Source organism: Palaemon carinicauda, chromosome 26, assembly GCF_036898095.1.
Source record: "Palaemon carinicauda isolate YSFRI2023 chromosome 26, ASM3689809v2, whole genome shotgun sequence".
NCBI classification, from domain to species: domain Eukaryota; kingdom Metazoa; phylum Arthropoda; class Malacostraca; order Decapoda; family Palaemonidae; genus Palaemon; species Palaemon carinicauda.
In genome coordinates, this window is record NC_090750.1 from 1,179,291 (window position 1) to 1,194,290 (window position 15,000).

The 15,000-nt window shown below is 37.2% G+C and overlaps 2 protein-coding genes across 3 annotated transcripts in view; one reads left to right on the top strand and one right to left on the bottom strand.

Moving 5' to 3' along the window:
• LOC137619466 (zinc finger protein 501-like) overlaps positions 1 to 15,000 on the bottom strand; it is a 572,135-nt gene that overhangs the window by 465,254 nt on the left and 91,881 nt on the right. The gene's annotated exons all lie outside the window — the stretch shown is intronic.
• LOC137619443 (clotting factor G beta subunit-like) overlaps positions 2,061 to 15,000 on the top strand; it is a 22,623-nt gene continuing 9,683 nt past the window's right edge. Inside the window, exons 1-6 of the mRNA XM_068349502.1 lie at positions 2,061 to 2,079; positions 2,666 to 2,684; positions 3,018 to 3,124; positions 3,830 to 3,951; positions 5,266 to 5,369; positions 6,359 to 6,480. Coding sequence (XP_068205603.1) covers positions 2,061 to 2,079; positions 2,666 to 2,684; positions 3,018 to 3,124; positions 3,830 to 3,951; positions 5,266 to 5,369; positions 6,359 to 6,480 — 493 coding nt within the window. The remainder of the gene's footprint in view (positions 2,080 to 2,665; positions 2,685 to 3,017; positions 3,125 to 3,829; positions 3,952 to 5,265; positions 5,370 to 6,358; positions 6,481 to 15,000) is intronic.

The window sequence follows — 15,000 nt, forward strand, 5'->3', positions numbered from 1 at the left end:
TATATATATATATATATATATATATATATATATAGATATATGTATGTAAATATTATATATATATATATATATATATATATATATATATATGTATGTAAATATTATATATATATATATATATATATATATATATATATATTTACATGTATATATATATATATATATATTTATATATATACAATATATATATATATATATATATATATATATATATATATATAAATATATATATATATAAATACATATATACATATATATACATGTATGCATATATACACACATATATAAGTATGTATATATACATATATATATGTTTGTGTATATAAATACACATATATATATATATATATATGTATGTATGTATGTATATATACATACATATATATATATGTGTATATGTATATATACATATGAATATATATATATATATATAAATATATATATATATATATATATATATATATATATATATATACATCTATATAAATGTGTATATATATATATATATATATATATATATATATATATATATATATATATATCTATATATATATATATATATATATATATATATATATATATATATATATAATATTTATATATAATGTGTGTGTGTGTTCATATGTACTCGACTCTCAAATTGAAACCTTTTAGCTTTTACCGATTTTCCATAGATATTTTCCTTTGATAAGGACATATAAAAAATGATCTCCATATCAACCACATGCAAGACTCATCTGATGCTGGCCCTGCCTAGAAAACAAGCTTGTTGCATATGCAGATGATGTTACTCTCTTTGCATCAATTCCATCTCCTGAATGTAGATATGACGTTGCTGAATCCCTTAATACAGATCTAGCTAAAATTAGTGCATGGTGCAAATAATGGGGCATGAAGTTGAATCCTAACAAAACTCAAAGTATGATTGTAAGTAGATCAAGGATAGTGGCTCCTCAACATCCGGATCTCAGCATTGATGTTTCTTTTAGGTGTGATATTGATAACAAATTGACTTCTTGAGAAACATGCTATCTTTTTCTTCTTCCTTTACAACAAAATGAATTGGCTCATTGAGAAAGTCTTTTAAGAATTTCGGTAATCAGTCCATTATGAAAACATGTTTTAATTCTTTCTTTCTGTCTAGTTTCGAGTATTGTTTGCTTATCTCGTTCTATAGTTTTTATATGACTGATCTACTTCAACGTTGTTACTGATCTTAATTCAAATAGCATGAATTATTTCTTTCATTTCTCGTCATATGTAGTTTATTTTGTCCTTATTTCCTTGTTCTCACTAGGCTACTTTCCCTGTTGGAAAATCCTGCTTTTCCAACTAGGGTTATAGCTTCACTAATAATAATAATAATAATAATAATAATAATAATGATGATGCTGATGATGATAATGGTGATGATGATGATGATGATGATGATGATAATAAACATTCTATACAAAATAGATATGTTTAGTTTAGCAAAATGAGTCATCATGGGTCCCCTTTAATAAATCACGTTTTCCAAAATACCGTTATTTTTTTTTTTTGTTCTGTTGACCTTAAAGATTCCTCCGGGCATATAATGGCCTTGTGGAAAGTCACATATATTTCTTTCTAAGTAATCAGACTACTAAGACCACTTTTATTTGACAGGGCTTCTTGTGCACCAGTTCCACTCCCACCTCGAATGGAGATGAAGCGTAAGTATCTTTTGTTTGCTTGACCACAGTACGCCTAGAAGAAGGTCTGAAGAATTTAAATTGGGAAAATGTAGCAATTAATAATAGGGGAGAATACCTGGAGATTTGCAGATTTCATAGATGTGTTTAGTGAATTATGGGAGCAATTAAAAAAGATGATAAAAGATTTGAATAAAAAAGAAAAAAGAAGAAATGTAGGACTGAAAATGAATATGAGTAAAACTAAGACAATGTTCAATGAAAATGTAGAGACAGCAAATAAGGGTTATGTAAGAACCTCTAGAAATTGTTAATGAATATACATACTTAGGGTAGACAGTGAGTGTTTTCCCAGGACACGAGACCGAAATTAAAAGAAGGGTAAACATGGGATTGAGAGCTTTTGGTAAACAATATGCCCCTAGAGAGCTGCTGGGTCCTTTGACCTGCCAGACAGTAATACATTGGATCCCTCTCTCTGGTTATGGATAGTTTTTTCTTTGCCTATATTCTGGCTTATATTTTACACATTCTCCTCTGTCCGCATACACCTGGCAACACTAAGATTACCCAGCCATTATTCACTCAAGTAGTTCACTACTGTACTGTAATTGTCCAGTGGCTACTTTCCTCCTGGTAAGTGTAGAAGAGACTTTCTAGCTATGGTAAGCAGCTCTTCTAGGAGGACACTCTAAAATCAAATCATTACTCTCTAATCTTGGGTAGTGCCATAACCTCTATACCATGGTCTTCCAATGTCTTGGGGAAGAGTTCTCTTGCTTAAGGGTACACTCGGGCACGCTATTCTTTCTTATTTCTCTTCTCTAGTTTATTTTGAAGTTTTCATAGTTTATATCTGGAAGATCTATTTTAATGTTGTTTTTGTTCTTAAAATATCTCACTTGTTCATTATTTCTTACATAGTTTATTTATTTCCTTAATTCCTTAACTCGATATGCTATTTTTTCCTTTTTGAGCCCTTGGGCTTATAGCGTCTAGTTTTTCCAAGAAGTGTGGTTGCTTAGCTAATAATAATAATAATAATAATAATAATAATAATAATAATAATAATAATAATAATATCACCTCGTCCTAACATGTCTTGACGATACAATAAAAACATTAATAATAGTAAAAAAATAAACAATAGGAAAAATACATTAAGAAAAAATTAAGGCTAAAAATAAAAACTAAACTGGATCTCTTTTTTTCCAAAAGAGAAATATGTTTTAGATTACTTTTATAATATTGAAAATCAAGATTGACAGGACAAAAGGATCTGTATGCAATCTAGATTAGAAATATGTTTCCATTTGATTTGATTCCATGATTTCCTTATTTCAGATTGATCTTGGATCCATTATTCGAAGATGGTTCTTCAGTTCAACCCAAGTGGATTCACGAGCCACGAAATCTTGAATCTCCCATTGAACAGCTAAATGATGAACAAGGTACTTATAAACGTTTTCTTGAATCTCCCATTGAACAGCTAAATGATGAACAAGGTCCTTATAAACGTTTTCATAAGATTTATCCTGCATAATTATATCATTTTTACTGTGAAAAAACTCTTTACTTTTAGTACTACGAATTTAATTTGTTGAAAACAATTCCTCTTTGTTCAGTGGCTTCTTTCCTCTTGGTAAGGATAGAAGAGACTATTTAGCTATAGTAAGCAGCTCTTCTAGGAGAAGGACACTCCAAAATCAAACCATTGTTCTCTAGTCTTGGGTAGTGCCATAGCCTTTGTACATTGGTCTTCCACTCTCTTGGGTTAGAGTTCTTTTGTTTGAGGATACACTCAGCCACATTATTCTATTTTTTTTTCTCTTCTTGTTTTTTTTTCTAAGTTTTTATAGTTCATATAGGAAATATTTATCTTAATGTTTTATTGCTCTTATTTCATTTTTCCTCATTTCCTTTCCTCACGGGGCTCTTTTCCTTGTTGGAGCCCCTGGGCTTATAGCATCCAGCTTTTTCAACTATGATTGTAGCCTTTGAAGTAATAATAATAATAATAATAATAATAATAATAATAATAATAATAATAATAATAATAATAATAATAATAATAATAATAATAAGGATTTTAAATGTATTCTTGAAATTTCCCTTTTTAAACTTATATTGTCTTACTGGGAATTCTTGGTTTGCAGAAAGCAATTATGCCAAGTGTGGTCAAACACACAGACTGGACAGAGGCGAGAGTGTCGCTATCAAATCGAAGAGGCTCAATGGCAAATATCTTAAGAAGGAAGACTGCCGATGGACTTTTCAGGTTTGCTCGAACAAAATGTCTGTTGTTTGATACAATTATTATTGCCATCATTAAAGCTTTGATTTATAATAGACTGGTGTCTCTAAATCTGGCAGAAATAAACTCTAGCTTTCTTCGTTTAATCAAACTGATGCAAGTTGATACATCACAAGTTTTCTTCCGTATTTTGGCGTGCTGAAGGGAAGATAACTTGTTCTTAGTAATGGCAAATAACTCTCTCTCTCTCTCTCTCTCTCTCTCTCTCTCTCTCTCTCTCTCTCTCTCTCTCTCTCTCTCTCTCTCTCTCTCTCTCTCTCTCTCTCTCTGTATATTTCAAAGAATCTAAAGTTTTCCTTTATCAATTTAAACTAATTAGTTTCAGAGTTTCTAAATATTTTTGTATGAGAATTCTCACCCACACACCCTTCATGTTAAAGTATAAAAGTGTCGATATCAAATCATAAATGAAGAAACTGAAAAACGTTTCCCTGTTATTCTGAAAACTATCTGGAGGACAAGCTTTCCCCAGAGAAACTATTTTTGATTTATGAACGCCACCAAGACACCATTAATTCATTATATATATATATATATATATATATATATATATATATATATATATATATATATATATATATATATATTTATATATATATATATATATATATATATATATATATATATATACTTCTCTCCATTTATTGTTTGATGTCGAACAATAAAAGTAAATGTATTTCTGCTGTTATCCTGAGAATTATCTGCAGGACTGTCCTTCCGGAGAGAAATTATCTTCGTTTTTCAGACGCCACTAAGACATTGTCTAGTATATATATATATATATATATATATATATATATATATATATATATATATATATATATATATATATATATATATATATATATACATATATATATATATATATATATATATATATATATATATATATATATATTTATTTATATATATACGTATACATATATATGTATATATATATATATATATATATATATTTATATATATATATATATATATATATATATATATATATTGTATATATATATATATGTATATATATATTTATATATATACATATACACACACACACACATATATATATATATATATATATATATATATATATATATATATATATATATATATATATATATATATATATATATACGTATACATATACATACATATATATATATATATATATATATATATATATATATATATATATATATGTGTGTGTGTGTGTGTGTGTGTGTGTATATGTACTGGTGAATACTAAATTTGTGGCAGGTCCATTCATTTGAAGACCTTTTGCAGGCAATTGATGCTAACTCGACGCTGACCATTTCCTGTGGACTGTTCCAACTGAGAGCCTGCAAACAGTCCTCCCTCAGAATTACTGGTGGGGGCTACAGTGAGAGGTAATTAGTAAGCTGAAACAACAATGTTATCATAACCGATTGGTTTTCTATTACTGCTTTTCGTTACAACTTTGTTAGATGTGAATTATCATATGAATTTCGTAGGCCTTACTACAGTTGGTGCAATTTTGAACTCGAATTGAACTCTAAAAGTATTATCTTTATCTTGGAAAATTAAAAAATTTAATGATTTTTGTACAACTCTCTCGTTATATTTCCTCTAACATCAGACACTCAAACGATGATAAAGAATAAGGAGAATACAGATTAATTATAAGAGAACATATAATTTTTTAGATATTCCATAGTTAATGGAACTATACACAGAAAGTTTGTTCAGAAAGTTTTCACTTTCAATAATATAAATCATAAACAGAAGGCATTGATAACCTTGATCAGTTTCGAAATCTGTTTCATCTTATTTCTCTTACTCTCGTATTTTCTAAGGTTTTACAGTTTATATGTGATAGATTTATTTAATGTTGTTACTCTTTTCAAATATTTTTTATTTCTATTTTTCATTACTTCTTTTATGATTTTTTTATTTTCTTTCTTCCCTGGCCTATTTTTCCCTGTTGGAACCCTTCGGCTTATAGCATCCTGCTTTTCTGACTAAGATTCTAGCTTAGCTAATAATAATAATAATAATAATAATAATAATAATAATAATAATAATAATAATAATGATGATGATGATGATGATAATAGTAACCCTTTTGACAACGGTGATACTCTTTTCACACTGCAAGAGTATGTAAAAAAAATTCATTACAATGAACTAATCTTATAAAATATCCAGAAAAAATAGGAGAAGTAAAGAAATATTAGAATAGAACAGTAACAACATTAAATCACAAAAATCCACCATTTTTATCCCCCTCCCCAAAAAAATGTCTTTCTGTTTTAGTGTGAAATAAATATGATTATAGTAAGTTAGCGATCTGTCCTAGCCATGTACGAGAACCTGATTTGTTTTCTCAAATCTCTAGGTTCTGCAGAAGACGGTCCAAACTCACAAAAACAATCGACGATAACAACATGAAGGTTTACTTCAGAACCAGCAGCAGTAAAAAAAGGAGGAAGGGCTTCTCCTGTACTGTCACTGCTTCAGGTAAAATGGAAGATTTTCATTTTGCAACATTGAATGGATATACAAACTTCGTATTACCTTTTAGCAGATATTGTTTTATAGAGTCGCTAAGATTTATTCGGTTTTCTCAAACCTTTCAAAGAATCCTATTTTTAAGAAAGTGAAATATTATCTATTGTAAAACCATCTTTTATTTCATAACGTCAACAACGACGATGTCTTGAACTTCAACATGAGCAGCACCATGCAGTAAGTCAAGTGTTTGTTTGCAAGATTTTTGTTGTTATGCTGAATTTTTAATTAATAGTTTTATTGATGATACAAGAGATAAAGTAACGTTAAGCAAAATTCTTCTTCCTCTTCTCTTATGCTTCCAATAGGAAATTTTGACTCTGTGAACCTTGTGATTTCCTTCCTCTTCTCCTGTGCTTCCAATAGGAAATTGTGGCACTGTGAACCGTGTGATTTCCTTCCTCTTCTCCTGTGCTTCCAATAGGAAATTGTGGCACTGTGAACCTTGTGATTTCCTTCCTCTTCTCTTGTGCTTCCAATAGGAAATTGTGGCACTGTGAACCTTGTGATTTCCTTCCTCGTCTCTTGTGCTTCCAATAGGAAATTGTGGCACTGTGAACCGTGTGATTTCCTTCCTCGTCTCTTGTGCTTCCAATAGGAAATTGTGGCACTGTGAACCGTGTGATTTCCTTCCTCTTCTCCTGTGCTTCCAATAGGAAATTGTGGCACTGTGAACCGTGTGATTTCCTTCCTCTTCTCCTGTGCTTCCAATAGGAAATTGTGGCACTGTGAACCGTGTGATTTCCTTCCTCTTCTCCTGTGCTTCCATTAGGAAATTGTGGCACTGTGAACCGTGTGATTTCCTTCCTCTTCTCCTGTGCTTCCAATAGGAAATTGTGGCACTGTGAACCGTGTGATTTCCTTCCTCTTCTCCTGTGCTTCCAATAGGAAATTGTGGCACTGTGAACCGTGTGATTTCCTTCCTCTTCTCCTGTGCTTCCAATAGGAAATTGTGGCACTGTGAACCGTGTGATTTCCTTCCTCTTCTCCTGTGCTTCCAATAGGAAATTGTGGCACTGTGAACCGTGTGATTTCCTTCCTCTTCTCCTGTGCTTCCAATAGGAAATTGTGGCACTGTGAACCGTGTGATTTCCTTCCTCTTCTCCTGTGCTTCCAATAGGAAATTGTGGCACTGTGAACCGTGTGATTTCCTTCCTCTTCTCCTGTGCTTCCAATAGGAAATTGTGGCACTGTGAACCTTGTGATTTCCTTCCTCTTCTCTCTTGCTTCCAATAGGAAATTGTGGCACTGTGAACCTTGTGATTTCCTTCCTCTGCTCTTGTGCTTCCAATAGGAAATTGTGGCACTGTGAACCTTGTGATTTCCTTCCTCTGCTCTTGTGCTTCCAATAGGAAATTGTGGCACTGTGAACCTTGTGATTTCCTTCCTCTGCTCTTGTGCTTCCAATAGGAAATTGTGGCACTGTGAACCTTGTGATTTCCTTCCTCTGCTCTTGTGCTTCCAATAGGAAATTGTGGCACTGTGAACCGTGTGATTTCCTTCCTCTTCTCCTGTGCTTCCAATAGGAAATTGTGGCACTGTGAACCGTGTGATTTCCTTCCTCTTCTCCTGTGCTTCCATTAGGAAATTGTGGCACTGTGAACCGTGTGATTTCCTTCCTCTTCTCCTGTGCTTCCAATAGGAAATTGTGGCACTGTGAACCGTGTGATTTCCTTCCTCGACTCTTGTGCTTCCAATAGGAAATTGTGGCACTGTGAACCGTGTGATTTCCTTCCTCTTCTCCTGTGCTTCCATTAGGAAATTGTGGCACTGTGAACCGTGTGATTTCCTTCCTCTTCTCCTGTGCTTCCAATAGGAAATTGTGGCACTGTGAACCGTGTGATTTCCTTCCTCTTCTCTTGTGCTTCCAATAGGAAATTGTGGCACTGTGAACCGTGTGATTTCCTTTCTCTTCTCTTGTGCTTCCAATAGGAAATTGTGGCACTGTGAACCTTGTGATTTCCTTCCTCTTCTCTTGTGCTTCCAATAGGAAATTGTGGCACTGTGAACCGTGTGATTTCCTTCCTCTTCTCCTGTGCTTCCAATAGGAAATTGTGGCACTGTGAACCGTGTGACTTCCTTCCTCTTCTCCTGTGCTTCCAATAGGAAATTGTGGCACTGTGAACCGTGTGATTTCCTTCCTCTTCTCCTGTGCTTCCAATAGGAAATTGTGGCACTGTGAACCTTGTAATTTCCTTCCTCTTCTCCTGTGCTTCCAATAGGAAATTGTGGCACTGTGAACCTTGTAATTTCCTTCCTCTTCTCTTGTGCTTCCAATAGGAAATTGTGGCACTGTGAACCTTGTGATTTCCTTCCTCTTCTCTTGTGCTTCCAATAGGAAATTGTGGCACTGTGAACCTTGTGATTTCCTTCCTCTTCTCCTGTGCTTCCAATAGGAAATTGTGGCACTGTGAACCTTGTAATTTCCTTCCTCTTCTCCTGTGCTTCCAATAGGAAATTGTGGCACTGTGAACCTTGTGATTTCCTTCCTCTTCTCTTGTGCTTCCAATAGGAAATTGTGGCACTGTGAACCTTGTGATTTCCTTCCTCTTCTCTTGTGCTTCCAATAGGAAATTGTGGCACTGTGAACCGTGTGATTTCCTTCCTCTTCTCTTGTGCTTCCAATAGGAAATTGTGGCACTGTGAACCGTGTGATTTCCTTCCTCTGCTCTTGTGCTTCCAATAGGAAATTGTGGCACTGTGAACCTTGTGATTTCCTTCCTCTGCTCTTGTGCTTCCAATAGGAAATTGTGGCACTGTGAACCTTGTGATTTCCTTTCTCTTCTCTTGTGCTTCCAATAGGAAATTGTGGCACTGTGAACCGTGTGATTTCCTTCCTCTGCTCTTGTGCTTCCAATAGTGGCACTGTGAACCGTGTGATTTCCTTCCTCGACTCTTGTGCTTCCAATAGGAAATTGTGGCACTGTGAACCTTGTGATTTCCTTCCTCTTCTCCTGTGCTTCCAATAGGAAATTGTGGCACTGTGAACCTTGTGATTTCCTTCCTCTTCTCCTGTGCTTCCAATAGGAAATTGTGGCACTGTGAACCTTGGGATTTCCTTCCTCTGCTCTTTTGCTTCCAATAGGAAATTGTGGCACTGTGAACCTTGTGATTTCCTTCCTCTTCTCTTGTGCTTCCAATAGGAAATTGTGGCACCGTGAACCTTGTGATTTCCTTCCTCTGCTCTTTTGCTTCCAATAGGAAATTGTGGCACTGTGAACCTTGTGATTTCCTTCCTCTTCTCTTGTGCTTCCAATAGGAAATTGTGGCACTGTGAACCTTGTGATTTCCTTCCTCTTCTCCTGTGCTTCCAATAGGAAATTGTGGCACTGTGAACCTTGTGATTTCCTTCCTCTTCTCTTGTGCTTCCAATAGGAAATTGTGGCACTGTGAACCGTGTGATTTCCTTCCTCTTCTCTTGTGCTTCCAATAGGAAATTGTGGCACTGTGAACCTTGTGATTTCCTTCCTCTTCTCCTGTGCTTCCAATAGGAAATTGTGGCACTGTGAACCTTGTGATTTCCTTCCTCTTCTCCTGTGCTTCCAATAGGAAATTGTGGCACTGTGAACCTTGTGATTTCCTTCCTCTTCTCTTGTGCTTCCAATAGGAAATTGTGGCACTGTGAACCGTGTGATTTCCTTCCTCTTCTCTTGTGCTTCCAATAGGAAATTGTGGCACTGTGAACCGTGTGATTTCCTTCCTCTTCTCTTGTGCTTCCAATAGGAAATTGTGGCACTGTGAACCTTGTGATTTCCTTCCTCTTCTCCTGTGCTTCCAATAGGAAATTGTGGCACTGTGAACCTTGTGATTTCCTTCCTCTTCTCTTGTGCTTCCAATAGGAAATTGTGGCACTGTGAACCTTGTGATTTCCTTCCTCCTCTCCTGTGCTTCCAATAGGAAATTGTGGCACTGTGAACCTTGTGATTTCCTTCCTCTTCTCCTGTGCTTCCAATAGGAAATTGTGACACTGTGAACCGTGTGATTTCCTTCCTCTTCTCCTGTGCTTCCAATAGGAAATTGTGGCACTGTGAACCGTGTGACTTCCTTTCTCTTCTCTTGTGCTTCCAATAGGAAATTGTGGCACTGTGAACCATGTGATTTCCTTCCTCTTCTCTTGTGCTTCCAATAGGAAATTGTGGCACTGTGAACCGTGTGATTTCCTTCCTCTTCTCTTGTGCTTCCAATAGGAAATTGTGGCACTGTGAACCGTGTGATTTCCTTCCTCTTCTCTTGTGCTTCCAATAGGAAATTGTGGCACTGTGAACCGTGTGATTTCCTTCCTCTTCTCTTGTGCTTCCAATAGGAAATTGTGGCACTGTGAACCTTGTGATTTCCTTCCTCGACTCTTGTGCTTCCAATAGGAAATTGTGGCACTGTGAACCGTGTGATTTCCTTCCTCGACTCTTGTGCTTCCAATAGGAAATTGTGGCACTGTGAACCTTGTGATTTCCTTCCTCTTCTCCTGTGCTTCCAATAGGCAATTGTGGCACTGTGAACCTTGTGATTTCCTTCCTCTTCTCTTGTGCTTCCAATAGGAAATTGTGGCACTGTGAACCTTGTGATTTCCTTCCTCTTCTCCTGTGCTTCCAATAGGAAATTGTGGCACTGTGAACCTTGTGATTCCCATCCTCTTCTCCTGTGCTTCCAATAGGAAATTGTGGCACTGTGAACCTTGTGATTTCCTTCCTCTTCTCTTGTGCTTCCAATAGGAAATTGTGGCGCGGTGAACCTTGTGATTTCCTTCCTCTTCTCCTGTGCTTCCAATAGGAAATTGTGGCGCTGTGAACCTTGTGATTTCCTTCCTCTTCTCCTGTGCTTCCAATAGGAAATTGTGGCGCTGTGAACCTTGTGATTTCCTTTCTCTTCTCTTGTGCTTCCAATAGGAAATTGTGGCGCTGTGAACCTTGTGATTTCCTTTCTCTTCTCTTGTGCTTCCAATAGGAAATTGTGGCGCTGTGAACCTTGTGATTTCCTTCCTCTTCTCCTGTGCTTCCAATAGGAAATTGTGGCACTGTGAACCTTGTGATTTCCTTCCTCTTCTCTTGTGCTTCCAATAGGAAATTGTGGCACTGTGAACCTTGTGATTTCCTTCCTCTTCTCCTGTGCTTCCAATAGGAAATTGTGGCACTGTGAACCTTGTGATTTCCTTCCTCTTCTCTTGTGCTTCCAATAGGAAATTGTGGCACTGTGAACCTTGTGATTTCCTTCCTCTTCTCCTGTGCTTCCAATAGGAAATTGTGGCACTGTGAACCTTGTGATTTCCTTCCTCTTCTCCTGTGCTTCCAATAGGAAATTGTGGCACTGTGAACCTTGTGATTTCCTTCCTCTTCTCTTGTGCTTCCAATAGGAAATTGTGGCACTGTGAACCTTGTGATTTCCTTCCTCTTCTCCTGTGCTTCCAATAGGAAATTGTGGCACTGTGAACCTTGTGATTTCCTTCCTCTTCTCCTGTGCTTCCAATAGGAAATTGTGGCACTGTGAACCTTGTGATTTCCTTCCTCTTCTCCTGTGCTTCCAATAGGAAATTGTGGCACTGTGAACCGTGTGACTTCCTTTCTCTTCTCTTGTGCTTCCAATAGGAAATTTTGGCACTGTGAACCGTGTGATTTCCTTCCTCGACTCTTGTGCTTCCAATAGGAAATTGTGGCACTGTGAACCTTGTGATTTCCTTCCTCTTCTCCTGTGCTTCCAATAGGAAATTGTGGCACTGTGAACCTTGTGTTTTCCTTCCTCTTCTCCTGTGCTTCCAATAGGAAATTGTGGCACTGTGAACCTTGTGATTTCCTTCCTCTTCTCCTGTGCTTCCAATAGGAAATTGTGGCACTGTGAACCTTGTGATTTCCTTCCTCTTCTCCTGTGCTTCCAATAGGAAATTGTGGCACTGTGAACCTTGTGATTTCCTTCCTCTTCTACTGTGCTTCCAATAGGAAATTGTGGCACTGTGAACCTTGTGATTTCCTTCCTCTTCTCTTGTGCTTCCAATAGGAAATTGTGGCACTGTGAACCTTGTGATTTCCTTCCTCTTCTCTTGTGCTTCCAATAGGAAATTGTGGCACTGTGAACCGTGTGATTTCCTTCCTCTTCTCTTGTGCTTCCAATAGGAAATTGTGGCACTGTGAACCGTGTGATTTCCTTCCTCTTCTCTTGTGCTTCCAATAGGAAATTGTGGCACTGTGAACCTTGTGATTTCCTTCCTCTTCTCTTGTGCTTCCAATAGGAAATAGTGGCACTGTGAACCTTGTGATTTCCTTCCTCTTCTCCTGTGCTTCCAATAGGAAATTGTGGCACTGTGAACCTTGTGATTTCCTTCCTCTTCTCCTGTGCTTCCAATAGGAAATTGTGGCACTGTGAACCTTGTGATTTCCTTCCTCTTCTCCTGTGCTTCCAATAGGAAATTGTGGCACTGTGAACCTTGTGATTCCCATCCTCTTCTCCTGTGCTTCCAATAGGAAATTGTGGCACTGTGAACCTTGTGATTTCCTTCCTCTTCTCCTGTGCTTCCAATAGGAAATTGTGGCACTGTGAACCTTGTGATTTCCTTCCTCTTCTCCTGTGCTTCCAATAGGAAATTGTGGCACTGTGAACCTTGTGATTTCCTTCCTCTTCTCTTGTGCTTCCAATAGGAAATTGTGGCACTGTGAACCTTGTGATTTCCTTCCTCTTCTCTTGTGCTTCCAATAGGAAATTGTGGCACTGTGAACCTTGTGATTTCCTTCCTCTTCTCTTGTGCTTCCAATAGGAAATTGTGGCACTGTGAACCTTGTGATTTCCTTCCTCTTCTCTTGTGCTTCCAATAGGAAATTGTGGCACTGTGAACCTTGTGATTTCCTTCCTCTTCTCTTGTGCTTCCAATAGGAAATAGTGGCACTGTGAACCTTGTGATTTCCTTCCTTTTCTCCTGTGCTTCCAATGGGAAATTGTGGCACTGTGAACCTTGTGATTCCCATCCTCTTCTCCTGTGCTTCCAATAGGAAATTGTGGCACTGTGAACCTTGTGATTTCCTTCCTCTTCTCTTGTGCTTCCAATAGGAAATTGTGGCACTGTGAACCTTGTGATTTCCTTCCTCTTCTCCTGTGCTTCCAATAGGAAATTGTGGCACCGTGAACCTTGTGATTTCCTTCCTCTTCTCCTGTGCTTCCAATAGGAAATTGTGGCACTGTGAACCGTGTGACTTCCTTTCTCTTCTCTTGTGCTTCCAATAGGAAATTGTGGCACTGTGAACCTTGTGATTTCCTTTCTCTTCTCTTGTGCTTCCAATAGGAAATTGTGGCACTGTGAACCTTGTGATTTCCTTCCTCTTCTCCTGTGCTTCCAATAGGAAATTGTGGCACTGTGAACCGTGTGACTTCCTTTCTCTTCTCTTGTGCTTCCAATAGGAAATTGTGGCACTGTGAACCGTGTGATTTCCTTCCTCGACTCTTGTGCTTCCAATAGGAAATTGTGGCACTGTGAACCTTGTGATTCCCATCATCTTCTCCTGTGCTTCCAATAGGAAATTGTGGCACTGTGAACCTTGTGATTTCCTTCCTCTTCTCCTGTGCTTCCAATAGGAAATTGTGGCACTGTGAACCTTGTGATTTCCTTCCTCTTCTCTTGTGCTTCCAATAGGAAATTGTGGCACTGTGAACCGTGTGATTTCCTTCCTCGACTCTTGTGCTTCCAATAGGAAATTGTGGCACTGTGAACCTTGTGATTTCCTTCCTCTTCTCCTGTGCTTCCAATAGGAAATTGTGGCACTGTGAACCTTGTGATTTCCTTCCTCTTCTCTTGTGCTTCCAATAGGAAATTGTGGCACTGTGAACCTTGTGATTTCCTTCCTCTTCTCCTGTGCTTCCAATAGGAAATTGTGGCACTGTGAACCTTGTGATTTCCTTCCTCTTCTCTTGTGCTTCCAATAGGAAATTGTGGCACTGTGAACCGTGTGATTTCCTTCCTCGACTCTTGTGCTTCCAATAGGAAATTGTGGTACTGTGAACCTTGTGATTTCCTTCCTCTTCTCCTGTGCTTCCAATAGGAAATTGTGGCACTGTGAACCTTGTGATTTCCTTCCTCTTCTCCTGTGCTTCCAATAGGAAATTGTGGCACTGTGAACCTTGTGATTTCCTTCCTCTTCTCCTGTGCTTCCAATAGGAAATTGTGGCACTGTGAACCGTGTGACTTCCTTTCTCTTCTCTTGTGCTTCCAATAGGAAATTGTGGCACTGTGAACCTTGTGATTTCCTTTCTCTTCTCTTGTGCTTCCAATAGGAAATTGTGGCACTGTGAACCTTGTGATTTCCTTCCTCTTCTCTTGTGCTTCCAATAGGAAATTGTGGCACTGTGAACCGTGTGATTTCCTTCCTCTTCTCCTGTGCTTCCAATAGGAAATTGTGGCACTGTGAACCGTGTGATTTCCTTCCTCGACTCTTGTGCTTCCAATAGGAAATTGTGGCACTGTGAACCTTGTGATTCCCATCATCTTCTCCTGTG